This window comes from Sebastes fasciatus, chromosome 3 (assembly GCF_043250625.1).
Source record: "Sebastes fasciatus isolate fSebFas1 chromosome 3, fSebFas1.pri, whole genome shotgun sequence".
NCBI lineage: Eukaryota > Metazoa > Chordata > Actinopteri > Perciformes > Sebastidae > Sebastes > Sebastes fasciatus.
The window spans coordinates 4,711,656-4,729,324 of NC_133797.1; the positions used below are offsets into that span (position 1 = coordinate 4,711,656).

Sequence of the window (17,669 nt, forward strand, 5' to 3'; positions counted from 1 at the left end):
GCTTTACAATCCGTACATTTGGAGAGTAATTTAACATCGGCTGAAAAATCACAATTTTGCTGACCTCCAGTGGTCAATGTTCTCTCCTTGCTGCACCCTACAGGTGTGTGTGCTTTCCATAAAGACAAACTTAACACAGTGTTTTAGCATGAACACATAGCCCCCTTCACACATTTACAAAAACAAGCATTTAAACTCAGACGCTCAGCTCTGTCAGATTGTTGCTCCAGCGTCCCTGTATCCTTTTCCCTGCCTGTCTACACACATATTGCCTTGTGTTTCATGAGTCAGTGTGTCTTTTTTACCAACTGACACTGACATTGAAAGCAGTGACAGTGATTCTCCTGGAGTCTCCCCCCTTCACTGATGGCCAACACAGGGGTTCATCAACCTTAGAGGGGCTTAAAGTGGCAGTGGGCTGTATATTTTTGGTATCATTGAGCAAAAATTCAATAATAATATTTCAGCATATTGTAATTCAAGTGTTCTGAGAGAAAACTAGACTTCTGCACCTCCTCATGGCTCTGTTTTCATGCTTTCAAACATTTGACTGCCTAGTTTGACCGTTTGGTCGGAGCTCGCGAGTGATTGACAGCTGGCTCTCATAGACGGCAGATGGACAGCGGACCTCAGATCAGCTCTTACTGCTTGTTTTCCTCCGGTATGTGAAATCTTGCAGATGCCGTTAGGAGCACCTGAGGACACCGGAGGACACCGGAGGACACAGAGGAACATGATTTTTTTCAGGTTACCTGTCTCATGCACTACTGTCATGATATAGCGATCGTTTTATAAAAACTTTTTTCAATCATATTTGCTCCAATCTCGCCTACTTCAGCTTTAAGTAAAAGTAGCAAATGTAATGGAGAGTGGTACGGAGGTAGGTCTAGCCATTCTTTGTGAATTTGCCTGTCAGTGTGCAAATTTCATTTCACTTCTGAAGTCGGTGAGTAAAATGTTATAATAAGCAGCGGGAATGATCGACCTGGCATCTCAAATGGGAGGTAAAGCCACAATAAGACTGAGAAGGGGTTGGTTATTTTACAAGGTAATTATAAAACAATACAACATCTCCTCTCTCTCTTTCTCTCTGTTCATTTTGGCCATTTTGTAGCTTGAATAATGACAGAGATCAGACACAATCAGTTTTATTCCCACATCCTCTGAAACCTGTTTAATTCACAATGTTTCACAAAAGGTCCAGACACCTTCTCCAGACACCCGAGGCTTGTGCTGATGTGTTATTGACAGTGCCGGTCCATGCGGGAGTAAATATCACTGAGGTGTGAATTCACCTGAGGGGGCTGCTGATCTCATATGCCTCCATTTCTTTGTTTTCTCTCTATTGAGCCTTTTGCTTTCCTCCCCTGTGTTCTCAGGAACAACAATGAGAGCATCGCGGTTCCCGAGGGCTAAAACATGACGATTATGTAGTTTTTTTGTTCTGCCGTTGCCCCCGTTCAAAGGTGAGGTGACACATGCATGTTGTCGGATGTCTGTGGGAGTCGTATATGCTGATGCTGAACAGGGACAAACTATTGAAATCAGAAGTAAAAGAAGCAAAAAAACTGCAAACAGCCGGCGTAGAAGAACGCAGCGTTGAGAGCTGCGCTGCCATATTGTAAAACATCACAGCACTGAAATGTTACTAAGTAACTAAAAGAGGCAGACTTTTTTTTGGCTTCTGTCTAAGTGATTTCCATTGTATTTGTCTCTTTGAGTTAGCATAACACTATCTACTGCGTCCAGGGATGGAGAAAAGAATAGAGATGCACTACTCGATTGTGAATGTCATTGCCAATAAAAACACAACTTGGGGGGAAAACCAGATGGGTCTTTCCGTGTCTCCTTTGTTGTCTCGTGCTGAATGAGCTTTGAAGCTGAAGTAGGAGAGATTGGAGTAGATATGATTAAAAAAAGTTATTTTTATAAAACGGTCGCTATACCGTGACAGTAGTACAAGAAACAGGTAACCTGAAAAAAATCATGTTCCTCTGTGTCCTCAGGTGTCCTCCGGTGTCCTCCAGTGCTCCTAACGGCATCTGCAAGATTTTACAGACCGGAGGAAAACAAGCAGTCAGAGCTGATCTGAGATCTGCTGTCTACGAGAGCCGGCTGTCAATCACTCGCGAACTCCGACCAAACGGTCAAACTTGGCAGCGCTGATCAAATATGAATCAATATTATGTTACGTTAATGTCTATTTCTCCCCTCAGATGTTTTCAGAAACATCTTGTAGTGCACTGTTTAGCTGTAAAATGAGAAAGTTTGTGATCCAGCAGCCATGAAGGAACGCCAAATACACCAAGGTCACATGACCGGAGCGCAGCCAATAGGAACGTTCTTTCAATGAAATGACCTGTGATTGGTCAAAGAAGATTTTTTAAAGCCTGAAAACAGAGTCATGAGGAGGTGCAGAAGTCTAGTTTTCTCTCGGAACACTTGCATCATAATATGCTGAAAGGTTATTATGGAGTTCCTGCCCAATGATGCCAAAAATATACAGCCCACTGCCACTTTAAACAAACCATATAATGCACCATTTCAACATCTGAATTGCGTACATTCTCTTAACATTCTTTCAGAGTTTGACTTTCTTTCTGCAATACTTCTTTTTTAATAGTAAAATGTCTTTTTTTTAATCCAGTGGCTTTAAAAAGTATAAAAAAATAACAGTGAGCACCTGGTAGAGGCTTCATTCTATTAGTCAAAGACTACAAGTAATGTCAATTAGTATGTAATAAACAAAACAAAAAGCTCAGAAAGGGTTTCAACATGGGTTTTGTTTTTTAAGAAAAAAAAAACCCTCAGAACTCAAAGTAGAGACAGAGAAAAAAGAGAAACAACATGTCACTCAAAAGAGATTCCCTCTCACCCACCTGACGCGACAATGATCCCCGGCGCCGAGTCCCTGCTGGCTATGTTTCCAGATGTGTAGGGATTCGCAGACACGTGAAGATGGAGATGTAATGAACAGTAGGGCTGCGGGGAAAAAAGAAAATCACAAACTCAGTTTTCAAAACCAACGATACTAAAGACGCTTCTGAATGAAACGGCTGTTGCATTAACTCGGATGCACGAACCCTCCCAAGTTTTATCACAAACACCATTTCCCCATTGGCTGGTTTCACCATTAATTTTGATTGGGTTAACCTTTACCGACACAATTCTCATTACGACCCAGCAAAATGCCAGTAGTGCAGGCCATGTTGTGACGGGCTGTTTAGAGGTTTATTAAAATGCTGACATTTCCTGACAAATGACTGTATAATATGGGTAGAAGGCGAGGCATGCCACAGAATCACTAATTGGTTTATCAAAAAAAGGGTGATTACTTTTTATATAAATTCATGTTAAGAAGAAGATGTGCTAATGTGCCTGGCAGATGATGTGTGCAGCAATGACACAAACCATCAACTCGACACTCATCTTACGCTGTATTTAAAATCGCCTAGTGCATACTACTCAGGAACGCAGTGTGCAGTATATACTGTATATACTGTATACTGCACACTGCGCTTGTCAGTAGTATGTAGTAGGCAGTTTCCGGAGTAGTATGCAGTATGAAACAGGTAAAGTGATGTATTTTGCAGTATGCTAGGCCAGGCTTCAGCCTTTAAACCAGCTCTTAAAGCACTCGACAAAAAAAAACAACTCCTAGCACTGTTGCAATATTATCGAAAAATACAATTTAGATTTTTTTGTTTATGTGCTGTTTGTTTACTTTACAAGATGCTGCATGTTTTAAACTATTTATTCTAACAGCTCATAGTGAAGTGAGACCAACAGGATCATCAACGAGGGGAGACGGGAAATATAAAATATTGATCCACAAAATTTACTTAAACTACTTTTTCAGTTACAGAAACTAAACAGTGGACTGATCTCCCTCCAGATATTAGAGTTATATGTTGTTTCACCAGGTATCTCTCTGCCCCGTCAGAGGCTGCTCTTTCCCTCTCCTCTTCCCTCGCCACTCTGCTGCTCTGTAACCGCTCTGTGAGCGTTAATGGCCGGCTGGCGAGCGAGCTACGGCCGTGGGCGATTGTGGAGCTTTTCAACTCCAAAAAGGCAGGTAAACACATGTTCCCGTTAATTTATAATGGACATTCATATTGTGATATCTAAACAAATCATCTGTCAACAAGGAAATAAAAGCCCCTCGTCTACAGACCGGTCTCTAGAGAGCTCATGCCAGCTCATAGTGGTCTGTGAGAGTGACCGCACGGTTGGAGAGGTAGCGACCCAAACAGGCCGCTAGCTAACTGTCACGGCAGTTTGTGGAGCTTCTAAACTCCGACAACGGTGGAGCAAATGTTCGATTCGCCATCTAATATTGTAAAACTACCAATATTCAAAATCTACACAGTTGATTTCTTGCCTCAAAAATGTTCAGAAGTGAATTTGGTGTAATGTAAAAAATTTAAAAACAAAAAAAACAGGCGTTTTTGGCTGCTGTTGTTTTTAACCGTAGCCTGTAGCCGTCCAGCACTTTGCATTGTGGGATACAGTAGGCGAAGTAGACTGGTCCGATGCATACTGGAGGTTTTTTTCAAATCAGTACGACATCCGGGTATTGTGGGCATAGCCTACTGTAGATTTTGCTCTTGTTCGCATACTACATACTACATACTACATTTTGGCCCAGTCAGTGTGTTCTACTAGTATAGTATGAGGTTTTGGATACAGCCTTAGTCTGGCTTCTTTTTCATTCAAGCACACCTTAGAAGAGGGTGATCGCAGCGTGTGCTTCGTCGACACACACCCCATCTGTAGTTAAAAAGATACCCGGTTAGATTCTTTACTCTGAATCAACTTTTGCTCTGAGAAGCAACTTTCCGAGGCTTTCAGGAAGAAAAGAAGCGTCTTCTTTTTCTGTTTGACACCTCTTTGTCTTTGTTTCTTAAATGGGAGGTCGGCTTATTGGACTGAATCAAAATGGCTGACCTTTCAGCTCAGCAGCCTCAGAGCACTCAGCTCTGACGGGCGCTGCTCTTTCTGAGCTCGGACTCTCATTGCTGCCGGGATCAGTCAACTCCTGTCAAGACCTCTCTTTGATGGAAGCGCGCACATACGAAAACACGTATGAGCGCATCAACAGCAGCAGCAGCAGCAGCGGCGTGCTCGCAGATACACACAGACACACTCACCAGCACACAGTGAATGCTGTTTCCCCGCAGGTCTTTGCTCGGGGCCTGCAGTAGCCTCCAGTCTCTGCCTCTGTTGTAGGTGATGTGCGTCTTCACTTGGTTATCCGTCTTTTTGTTGGCTAGGAACATCCCCTTTATTCCCGCAACCTTGGAAATTAGAGAGAGAGAACAAGCGCACGGCTTCAAATGAAAACAGACTTCAGACTTCACACGTCCAAAAGATATTAGACATTTCCATATCTTCCGAGTCAAGATGCAGAAAATGAATGCAATGCACTGCAAAGCAAATCCCCATGCCCTGAGGCAGTGCAGCCGCACGCACGCTCACCACTTCTGTATTCCCAGCAAAAAGCAAACACTGAGTGGGAAATGATCGACTGTCTGGAGACTTTTGAGTAATCAATGTGTGTCTTAAATGAATCTGACTCTTTGTCGGAGGCCCCTCTAACAGCTCAGGGATACTGAATTGAGTCAGTGACAGTCCGATCAGGCGATGAAACTCCACTTTAGTAATTGACAGATACTTCAACCTCCCTTGGAGGAGAGATTTAGCATATCCTACGTTTTGGGTGGCGACCCCAATCAAGACAGCGGATTTGATTCCAGCAGCGAGGCCACAGCAAGACACCAGCAGCATCATCGACAGCTTCATTATTTGATTCTCAGATATAGTTTTAGCCCACGTTTGGTGCCGCTATGTCTTTAAAATTGTTATCTGGATGCGTACCTGAGCTCCAGACATTAGCCCCTAACACTTTTTTTTTTTTTTTTCCTTTTTGGATTAGGTGCATTTTGCGAAGTAATATCTGCAGTTATTCATCAAAGAAAGAAATAATCTCAGCCTCCCAAAAATCTATATCCTTGGCACTATTCCCTCTTGCCTTTGTTGATGTCAGCACTTTGAGGCTGCTTCATATTCACACTATGTGCTCTGAAGACTGTAGGCCTACAGCAGCAGGGGCTGTTTCCAAAATGACAAAACATCATCTCTGCCTCCTAGCTCTAAAATATTGATCAGTGTTCATAAAAAAAACAAAAAAAAAACTTGTGGGCTGAGCACTCATCAGGCAGGCTTTATTTGATACGGTTATTTAAAAAGAAGAAATTGACCAAAATGAATACTGCAGACAGGTGAGGCGGGGTTGTGGGTGTGTGGGGGTAGACCTCACGTACAGCATACCAATCCAAAACTAAAGCAGAGTCATTCTACTTGACTATACCACCGATTTTTATGTCACGTCATCTGTATTTATTCATTTACCTCATAGAGGTCGACCATGACGTTGCCCTCGGGGCCCATGCTGCTGACCACGTTCTCCAGAGCCAGGGTGTAGTAGACCCCCGACGTGTCCGACACGTACAGGTTGTAGGTTTCGTTCTGGTTCCACTCCTGTACGGCTGCAACCACGCGGTTTTCATCTGTACTGATCACGTGCAGGTCCTGGTAAGAGAGGCAAAGTTAACACCAGTATGGGAGTACAATGATACATCATTTAACTCAGGAACAGTGTTTTTATATGTTGTTAGTATTCCCTTCTGTCCTGTTTGTATGTGCAGACTTTTTTAGCTGTGATCAGCAGATCTATACAGTAGATCACTCTGTCTGTCAGCCGGTCCATAAAAAAATGTCCCCACCCTTTTGCGGCCACAGTTTTCACCCTAGGAGGCTGAGATTTGACACGGAGGTCAAGTGTGTGGGTAGGGCTGGGAAATATGGCTTATAAATAATATCTCGATATTTTTAGGTATTGCCGCGATATATGATTTATATCTCGATATTTTCACACTTTCTCTAAAATAACACAACCGTTTGATTTAAACTTTTGATGTGTATGATCATACCAGCACGATCATTCTAGCAAAGTAATCTAAACACCCTGAGGTGGTGTATACTGTCATATTGAAGTCAGATTATTTATTTTTTTAAATGTATTCTTTATTATTAAGTTGGAATAAATATTAAATTTTTTCTCTGAAATACAGTTTTTTACAGGTATCTTTTTAGTCATCATTCATTTTATTAATGATTTAACATTTTATTAATTATATATTATATATATATTATTAATTCAGTTTTATTTATTTATTTATTTATTATTGACAGACTGACTGACTTATTGAATGAATGTGAAATAGCTGTATGAGGGCAATTCCTTGGTCGCTTTTATTTTGAAGTCTGTTCTTACACGCTCTAACCGTAATGCCTATATAATAGTGCCCCACATTGTTTTGCGGCTAGTTTGACCGTCTTTTTCGAAGTGGAGGCTGGCATCTTCCTTCACCATTTTCGAAGGAGAAGCGAGAGTCTCATGCCAGCAGCTTGGAAATTTGCAATTGATATAAGCTATATAGTCTATATAGAGTATATTCAATATATCACCCACCCCTATGCGTGACTGTGAAGATTTGTTTGTGTTCATCATGCCAATTGGCAAAAAGAAACCCAGCCACACCCTCTTCATTAACTCATGAACCCTTTCCACTAGACACCTGTGGGAGGTGTGTGAATGCATGCACACGTGGATGCATGTGCATGCGTACGTCATCAGCTATTGTGAATTTGGGCTTGTTTTAACTTTCATTTTTGCTGCAGAGTAATGAAACGTATTTCTTGTTCTAAAGATATATGTTGATTTTGTATATGACAAGGACGTTTCTTGTTGAATCATTTGGTATGTAGTAATAAGATAAATATGTTATTATAACATGGACAGAATCTCATTAAAATGAGACATTTTCTTGTTATAGCGGGAAACTGAGCAGAATGCTTATTTGTAATGCTGGCAGCAATTAGCTATAGTGTATTACATTTTTCAATATAGAATTCATTGTTATTTTGAATAAAAGGCAAAAAAAACCTTTTAAATATGCATTTATTCAAAATAAACAAGCAGCTATCCTGAATACATTCTAATTTGTATTTTGTGAAGGCTTTAACTCGCTCCCTACAATCAAAAATATCATCTTTTCATGTTTCACAAACTTTTAGATTGTATACTGTTTTTTACACTCCTGCTGGGTTTAATCATATTCAATAATCAGAATTGCTACATCCTCTGTATTGCCGTATTTTTAAGTAAGAGGATACTACAACCATTAACGCTCTGTCAGGCTTATTGGGCAGAGTTTATGCAGCTGAGGCCATGCTGTTTGGTTGCGTGCTTCATCTACCTCTGGCTGTGCCAATAACACCTTGCAGTGAGCCGACAGCAACCGGGGCGCCTAGGGCTTGATTGAATAAAACATGTCTAATTGTCAATGGGGACGTGACAAGCGAGGCCATGCGCACATGGAGCAGCACGGAATAACAATTCAGGAAACACTGTGAGAGTTACTTTTGGCCTTGATTTGCCCATAAATAACAAAGAGGGTGTCACGCAGAGCCAGCGATGAACTGACGCCTTTACTGCAATTTTAGCCCACATACCAAACGGAGCTGAAAGCATATTATTTGCTTTTGAATGCAGGAAACTTCCCCGAACTGCAGCACTACCAACAAAAGTTGACAATTGTCTCATAAATTATTGGTGACCGATGATAACTCTTACCCAGGTTCAGTTCATTATTTGTCACACCCATTTTGAATGTTATCAGGCTGATTTAGTGGGCGTTATCAGTGGTTATCACTACCATTCTGATGCTTCAGACGGGCCAAACTGCACCTGAGACAATGTCTTAGGTGCAGTTTGGCAAGTCGAAAATGAAACTTTGGAAGTCAAAGTTAAACTTAATGTTGTGAATTGAAATAAACACAACTTTAGGTTTAGGCTACTAAAACTACTTGGTTAGGTTTAGGAAAAGATTGTGATTTGGGTTAAAATATATGTTATTTAAGTACGTAAGGTAAAATAAGTCAATGTTGACTTTTAGTTTCACACGGGACACGTACAGCGGCCTCCTGGGTGGAAGTCCTGTGTTTGTTTGATCCATCCATCCACCACAATCTGCAGAATTTGTAGCTCTCTGTACTACATCACCTGAATTCCTGCTTTACTCCCGTCACAATAACTACAAGGGTCGTAACGATACATTTTTACAACGATACAATACATATCACTTTCCACGGTTCCGATACAATTGAAGGACGATAATATTTGTCTCATCTAGAGCGATAGACGATATGAAACTTCAGGACCCGCTGCTTCAGTTCTCAAGATACATATTCTGATGCATATTCTGCAAACAGCGAGTGATTTATTGATGACATCTCCCTTTTTGCAAAAGCCTAAATGTTTCCACACGCTGGACCTCAAATGGGGCTTCAAAATCTCTCGATCGTCTGGCTCTTCCTCGCCATCAGCCATGCTTCGTTTTGTTGTCTTCTTTCTGAGATGTGCTGCGGCTTGATGACGTCATATGGAAGAGTGAATCAAACGTTTAACATTTCTCTACTAATAAAAGTGCTAAAAACTACATCCATTTGACGTTCGTCGTGCTTAAATACAAGGTGCAAATTCTTAGTATCGATTCGATAAATTATTTACCTTGCAAATAAATTTTAGATCGATATAAGTCCCCCGGGAAGGACAACTTGCCGAGTACCTATATCGATGTAGTTGGATCGTAGGAATATAAATCGATACATCAATGTAGTAGATGAATCGTTACACCCATAATTACTACGCCCACTAGAGGTCGGGAATATATGTGAATATATGTGAACCTACTAGTAGGTGTAGCAGGACCCTTCCAACTCATATCTATGAGGCTGATAACCACTGATGATGCCCATTCAATCGGCTGAAAGTTTGAAGCAGGTGTTTAATCATCAAGATCTAGTGAGTATCTGGCAATGTTAATTGAATTTTGAATGTTATACTATATATGTTACCTTGGGCAGCGTGTACTTTGGCAGCCTCATCGGTGTAAAGACATCTCTTTTAGCAGACACATAGTAGATTGGCCTCCCCGCAGCTGACACCTTAAGGTGAACAAACCGTTGAGTGAAAACATTTTGGAGACACGTAAAAAAAAAAAGAGAGACATTTTTCACATAAAGCTGCACTAATAGCAGCTCTCTGAGAATGACCTTCACAAATGTCCTACAAAATCCTTGCACTTTCTGTCTCATACATTGCTCTAATGTTTTTTCACTGAGCAAACTGGACAATTACCTACCTGGACAAACACATACTCATCTTGCACCACCAGAGAATTGGGGTCAATGTAGCCGGGGAACGGTTTGCCCTTGTTGGCATCTGTGCAGTTCTGCAGCTTGCAGGTGACATACAGCGCCTCTGCTCCCACACACAAAGACACACACACACAAACACACATACACACGTCAAGCCACGGCATCAGCGGTGGTATTAGCCAATGAAGAAAAGGCAGCCTTCACCCAAAGCCAAAGCGGCCTCTTTTGGCTCCCCTACATTACTCGTGTCAATAAAGTGGTCCCAGTAAGGGAGGAGCCGGGCGGAGGGTGGAAGACAGATGACCAGAGAGGCCAATTGCTTTCGATGGCTTCAATCGCAGCGCTGGGAGAGAGCCTGTCGCCACATGTTAGCCTCTGCCAAATATATGTCGGCTTCATCCACATGCACATGATCAATAGTCTCTGGCTGAGTGACCGTAATATCTGACACATTTGATGTTTGCTACGTGTGTTTGTATGATTGGCTTTGCTCTGTTGTGTTTGGCCTCAAAGAGTGTTCTGACAGAAAGGTGGCACAGATACTTTGCAGCATGGACCACTGAACGCATCTGAACATGGAGGGGAGGGGGCATATTGGGGGGGTTGGGTGTGGGAGGATGAGGCATATGTATTGAAACATATATAGGCTCATACTTTTACTGATGTATGATGTATAAGGCTACTGTTTCAAAATCAATCAATGCATTTATTAATCAGAGCACTAACATAAGAACAAAGCACTATCAGAGTGGTAAATATGATTTTAAAGCTGCAGTAGGCAACAAGTTTTTGGCATCATTGGGCAAAAAATCCATAATAACCTTTCAGCATATTGTAATTCAAGTGTTCTGAGATACTTCTGCACCTCCTCATGGCTCTGTTTTCAGGCTTTAAAAACTTCTAGCCCGTGACGGAAGACTTTGGCCAATCACAGGTCATTTAAGAGAGAGAGAGAGAGTTCCTATTGGCTGTGCTCCGGCTGGTGGGAGGTGCTTGGTAGTTCTTCAACTTGATCTCAACACGGCTGCCGGGTCACAAACTTTCTCACATTACAGCTAAACAGTACACTACAAGATGTGTCTGAGAACATTTGTGACCTGCTCTATCAAAATGAGTCGGAAGTCGCGGCAGCGCATTCTTGTAAAAATAATTATGAAAAAGTGTGGGTTTTTTTTGTTTGTTTTTTATGCGTTTATGAATAAATAAAGTCTCAGCTTTCATAAAAAGTAAGAATCGATGTAAAATTAAAATGATAAGTCTAGTTTTGAAGCTCTTAAACATAATGTTGTCGTAAAGTTTTTACCGGAAGTCCGCTGTGTATTGACGCGGCTCAATAGAGTTGATTGACAGATTGTGGTTGACGGAGGAGATAGCTGGCTTGACAAGATGAATTCACGTGAGGAAAACATCGCTCGACTTTTAAATTAAATTCCTGTTAGAGGTGCTACATCTGACGACAACTGGACCGACTTAAATTCAGATTATTTCACCGCACCGGGTGATCAGGACAGCGGGTGCGCCGAGCCGGGTCGGACACCCGGCTAACGCTAGAGGCTAGGCTAGCTCTCAATCCGCTGATCAGGACGGAGAAAGGGAGTTGGAGGAAGACGAGGAGGAAGATATTCCACTCATGGCTGAGCCGATGATGACACACAGTGTCTCTGATTAAAGTTATTAAATCAGGACAGTGTTATAGAGACTGAGATCGCCCGGCCGGGAGTACCAGTGTAGCTGCAAACTGTACAACAGCGCCGCCCTCTACACCGGAGGAGATGGAGAGAAGACGCGACCAAATGAAAGAAATGACTAATGGTAAGTTATTATAGTTAAATTACACTATCCTTATTTTATCTGTTTGTTTTAAAGACTTTTAAAATCACTAGAGCAGGCAAAGAAGCATTAATAGCAGCTACTAATGTGTGTGTCAGTGTGTGTAGTCTATAGGTGTCTGTCTATACAAACGTCATTTCTAGGAGACAGGGACAGGGACAGACAGGGTTGCTGTGAGAGACACAAAAGGTGAGGATATCATTTTAAATAGCAAAAGAAATAGCTTAACATATAGTAAAATGATATGTTGTATATTAATCTGATATCACATGGTGAATAGGCTATGTTAATGAATATAGGGCTTTATTTATATGATAATGATCAGGCCTCATTCAACAATGATTCAACATGATTTAGCCAGCCTAAAATCTTTGAGATGACTTGATTTTTCACTTTATGCTTTTCACTTTATGTCATTTTGTAGATGAGAAACATCTGGATCTCCTTGAGAAGATCAGCTCCCACATGACCCTGTCAAAGGATACAGTGAGCTCCAGGAGAAGCCAGCAGAATGAGTACAGGCAACACATTTCATAGTCTTTCTATTATATCTATATTTCTATTATATATTATATTATATTATATTATATTATATTATATTATATTATATTGTACATACATAATATGTACATAATATTTGTTCATATGCTATCCATTTTCTAGTATGTTTTTTATTGTTTGGATATGGACTTGTAAGTTTGTGCATGTACCTGTGTGCACATGGCTCCATATTTAATATTTTTAATTATGTATTCTTCATATAATTATTATTATATTGAAATAAACATATATACTATATATTATATCATATGTACAGTATATTTTTTTTAGATTTTATCAATTTTATTCCATACATTTTGGATTATTTTCTACATGGACTTCTAGCCCTATCTACTGTACTGCTTGTGGTCATACGCGTGCACGTGGCCACGTGCACGTCACATGCTCGTGACTATGTGCACATGTATGCATGAAGGTATGTGTAGGCTACATTATGAAATGTTGGGTGTCACTTTTGACCAAAACATATTGTGTTCATTTAGACTTGAGTCTTAATAAATGTGTTTTAATCAATGCAAAAAATGGCTGAAAATTAATTCTTATCTTTAATGCCCTTTTTCTCAAAAGTAATGTTTCATGACAGTCGAACTTTGAAAGAGCATATCTCATTGAATATTTGGCGTAGAAAGATAATCTTGGTATTGCCATAAAGCTGAGACTTTCCTCTTTACAGTCAGACAGATAACTCAAAATGTGTTTCGGGGTCAATGTGACTCATAATGATGGAGCAGGTCACATTTGAGGAGAGAAATAGGCATTAACGTCACAGAATATTGATTCATATTTGATCAGCGCTGCCTAGTTTGACCGTTTGATTGGAGTTTGTGAGTGATTGACAGCTGCTCATAGACAGCAGATGGACAGCAGACCTCAGATCAGCTCTTACTGCTTGTTTTTCCTCCGGTCTGTGAAATCCTGCAGAGTCCATTAGGAGCACCGGAGGACACAGAGGAACATGATTTTTTTTTTTTCAGATTACCTGTCTCATGTACTACTGTCAGGATATAGGATATAGGATATAAAAATAACCTTTTCATCATATTTGCTCCATTTCTACCCACTGCAGCTTTGACTTTTTTGACCAATTCTCTGTCAAAATTAGCAGGGGGGGAGGCGCATACAAACAGCTGTTTACGCCTCTCAGCTCTCTCTCTCTTTTTACAACCACGAAAGGCAAGCAGGCTAAGTAACTGAACTAAGTGACGTGTTCTGTCTCTCTATCGATCCCCACCTCCCAGTTTTAGTACTATGGACAGCGCTGTAAATGGTGACGTGACCAATACGTTTGGCCCATTTAAAGTACAAGTTTTGAGGAAAAAATAGATACAGTACAGGCTTTTATTCATAAAGAAATATATATTACATCAGACTCCAAAAGTGATTTTCCCTCGAGGGTTCCCTAAATTCTTTTGAAAAGACTTGGAAAGCTCTCCTAAACCATATTGAATCTCTGACCTCCTTGCCTGGTTGTGACGACTGAGCCTCCCAATTATGTGGGGTTAAGTGTCTTGCTCAAGGACACATCGACAAGTGACCCGGAGCAGCCAGGGATCGAACCACCGACCTTCCGATTGGTGGAGAACCTGCTCTACCCTCTGAGCCACAGCCGCCCACATTTGTGTGTATATGTCTATATTGTATCTATTTTATTATTGTGTGTACGTAGTGGTTCACTAATTTTGATGTCACGGCTGCTTTAAAGCTGCAGTGGGTAGAAATCGAGCAAATATGATTAAAAAAAAAGTTATTTTTATAAAACGGTCACTATATCCTGACAGTAGTGCATGAGACAGGTAATCTGAAAAAAAATCATGTTCCTCTGTGTTCCTTCTAATGGCATCTGCAAGATTTCACAGACCGGAGGAAAACAACCAATCAGAGCCGAGCGGGAGCCTTGCCGTCTCTGAGCAGCTGTCAATCATAAGTCTCCCGTCACCATCTAGATTTTCTAAAGCCTGAAAACAGAGCCATGAGGAGGTGCAGAAGTCTAGTTTTCTCTCAGAACACTTGAATTACAATATACTGAAAGGTTATTATGGAAGTTTTGCCCAATGATGCCAAAAAAATGTTCTGCATACCGAAGCTTTAAGGGTTCCCTAAATTATTTTGAAAAGACTTGGAAACCTCTCCTAAACAGTACTGAATCTCTGACCTCCTTGCCTGGTTGTGACAACTAAGCCTTCTTCTTATTATTATACGTAGTATATGTTTATTTGTGTGTATATAATATGTGTTTTATTATTTCATCTGCATAGTGTTTGACTCATTTTGGTGTCACCACTGCTTTAAGTCTTGATGTAACTGTTGCCATTAGTGTTATATTGGCTATTTCTTAGATGTTTTCATACTGTTGGAGGTTAGAGGCAAAAACTTGGGTAAAAATAGTAGACTACTTGTTTGCTCTGTTGTTCCAATAAATAATATGTAATAAATGTATAAATATATAAGATAATAAATGAAATGTTGGATCCTACATTTCACATAATTACAAGAAAAAGAAAAAAATGTCAGACACTCCCTGCCTGGTTAAACACAAAGTCTTAAGTTGTAAGTAAGGCTTAAACCCCAAGTTAATATAACTTATTATGTTTACAGGCTACAGGAGTAGCACTCCCCGTGACTAGAAACTGACATTTCATGAATTAGCGGTGTTCCCCTTTAAAAATATAATTTCAACAAAACTCAAAATTGTCTGTTTTCTAAGGATTCTGACACCAGACTCAGCAAGCAAAACAAGTGTAATACTATATATCAACCCGCAATATCCCAGTGTTCATTGTCATTCAGGAGGATGAGTGATATTTCTCTAGACATGCTGAGCTAAATCACTTGCTTTTAAAAGCATTCTAATATATGCATTACTTTTCTCTCCATTGTCATTGTGTGTCCCCAGACTCGCCCATTTCCGCTGTCCCTTTGCATTACCCTTCAGCGGGATTGTCCACACAACTCCCCAATTCCTCTCTACTTTAGCCCAATGCTCACAATACAGTACAAAGACACGAGGGAAAATGGAGCGCTGAACTCGGAATTCAATTACTCACGTCCTTCAGAGATGCTGGTTTCCAGGTGAATTAAGCCCGGCTCTTTGTCCAAACCCATTTTCGACCTGAAAGGCAGACAAATGTGTTTTTAGGAACATCACCATTGGTCTTTTGCCTTCGGGCAGATGCCACCTACCGTAGCTGCTTGTCTGACCTGATAGATTGCAATGCTGTTAAAGGCACACAAATGTATAACTACAGTGAGTCATGTGCTAAGACAGTTGTGGTAAACATCAGCAGGAATTGCATGAATTGTCTTTGTCTTCATCGTGAATGGCAGTTTAAAGTGTGAGGATAAAAAAGGACCGCGGGTTTACTGTGTGATCTAAATGTGCAGAGCCCCCGAAGATGGTCCATTCCCCCCCTCAGACGAATGGAGGAAGACGTTTCCTGACATCATTAGGAGAGGAAAAGCCATTGATTTTCTCTCTACAGTAGGGATGTCCGCAGATGGAATAGCATATAATCATTAGGGCATTAAAAATGTATTAAAAAGACTGGGGGATCAGAGGAGAAGCAAAGGCAGCACACACATGGAGGGGAGAACGGGGAGGTGGTGGAGAGAGACGGGGGGGAGAGAAAGAGAAAGAGAAAAGAGAGAATGTGTCCACAGGTACTACACACATAAATGGAAAGAGGAATAAAAAGGGGGTCTGTGTGAGGAGAATGACGAGCAGTCACAGAAAGAGACCGCCATAGCTTTTATACTTATTGGTAGTATTGGTGATTTCCCCGATGAAACACAGCTGCGAATAGGATGGCCTTTTTTATCCAACCCACATTTCCATTTTCACTGAATAATCCATCCAGGTACCCTGAGAACAGTGTATGGCAGGCAAAGAATAGCTCTTTGAGTTAGTGGAGCCTTATGGTTTTGTTAAAACGTGTATGTTTTCACCACTAAGCGATGGGATGTTGCCGGCCTACTATAGCGCCTCTGTGTATGCGTGTCACTAGTTTGGACAGCTGTGCGGTCTCTGTGGACACTTGACGTCAGAAACAGGCGGAGCTGGAGCGAAAAAAATAAAAAATATCACATTCAGGCAGCTCCAGATGTTTTTGTCGAGATTTGTAATGTCATATGCAAAACATTTCACGGCCGCACCGGCTAAGCTCACAAAAGTGATTACAGCTGAATGCGGGGGAATTCAGAGTGATGTTTGTTCAAATCGGCGCCGTATATATACAACCTGACGCCGTGCGTGAAAGGGCGCTGCTCAGGTTGACCGAAATGAGCTTACAACTCTTCATCTTCTTTATGTGTTTGGTGGCCACATGTACAGCAGACATAAACTCCCTCTGCAGCCTCATTACCAGGGCTACCACCACCACACCTAGCGCACAACGTGTGTCCCAAAATAGAACTCACTGACAGCTTCTGCAGCATCAGCCCTCCAGGCTCCCTTCACTCCCGGGTGCCCAGCTTGTTACTACCCTGACAGTTTGTCGAGGTGAAAGGCTTTTTGTTACAGTTAGTTACTGCATAGAGGCCAGACATGCTAGATACCACTGAGTTGGACAGAACCTGTGACCTGATGACAGTGAGAGCGTTTAGCTGAGGGAAAGATAGCAGAGCAAGGAACAATGATGTTAAATGGAACAATTAAAGGTATAGTTAGTGTTTGAAATGCAATTATCCCATCATTATGCCTGATTACTTTTCTTATATACACATATTTGTATAAACCTTCTGTTCCTTTTATTTTTTTATTAAATTTTGTGTATTAATATATATATATATATATTTTTATATATAGGTGTGTGTATGTAAGCGCATGTATTTCATATATATTTATTTAATTTATTATTGTTTATTCATATATTTAATTTAATTTATTATTGTTTATTACCTCCACCAAGACCAAAGGCCTTGAAGGCGTTTGTTTGTCTGTCTGTTAGCAGGATTACTCCAAAGGTCCGTGATGGATTTGAATGACATTTTTTGGAGGG

At 40.9% G+C, this 17,669-nt stretch overlaps 1 protein-coding gene across 1 annotated transcript in view; it reads right to left on the bottom strand.

The window, feature by feature from the left end:
- sorcs1 (sortilin-related VPS10 domain containing receptor 1) overlaps positions 1-17,669 on the bottom strand; it is a 215,061-nt gene that overhangs the window by 41,741 nt on the left and 155,651 nt on the right. The window contains exons 6-11 of the mRNA XM_074631017.1: positions 15,720-15,784; positions 10,269-10,387; positions 9,982-10,071; positions 6,412-6,591; positions 5,151-5,297; positions 2,880-2,982 (exon numbers count right to left, since the gene is read on the bottom strand). Of these exons, the coding sequence (XP_074487118.1) occupies positions 2,880-2,982; positions 5,151-5,297; positions 6,412-6,591; positions 9,982-10,071; positions 10,269-10,387; positions 15,720-15,784 (704 nt within the window). The remainder of the gene's footprint in view (positions 1-2,879; positions 2,983-5,150; positions 5,298-6,411; positions 6,592-9,981; positions 10,072-10,268; positions 10,388-15,719; positions 15,785-17,669) is intronic.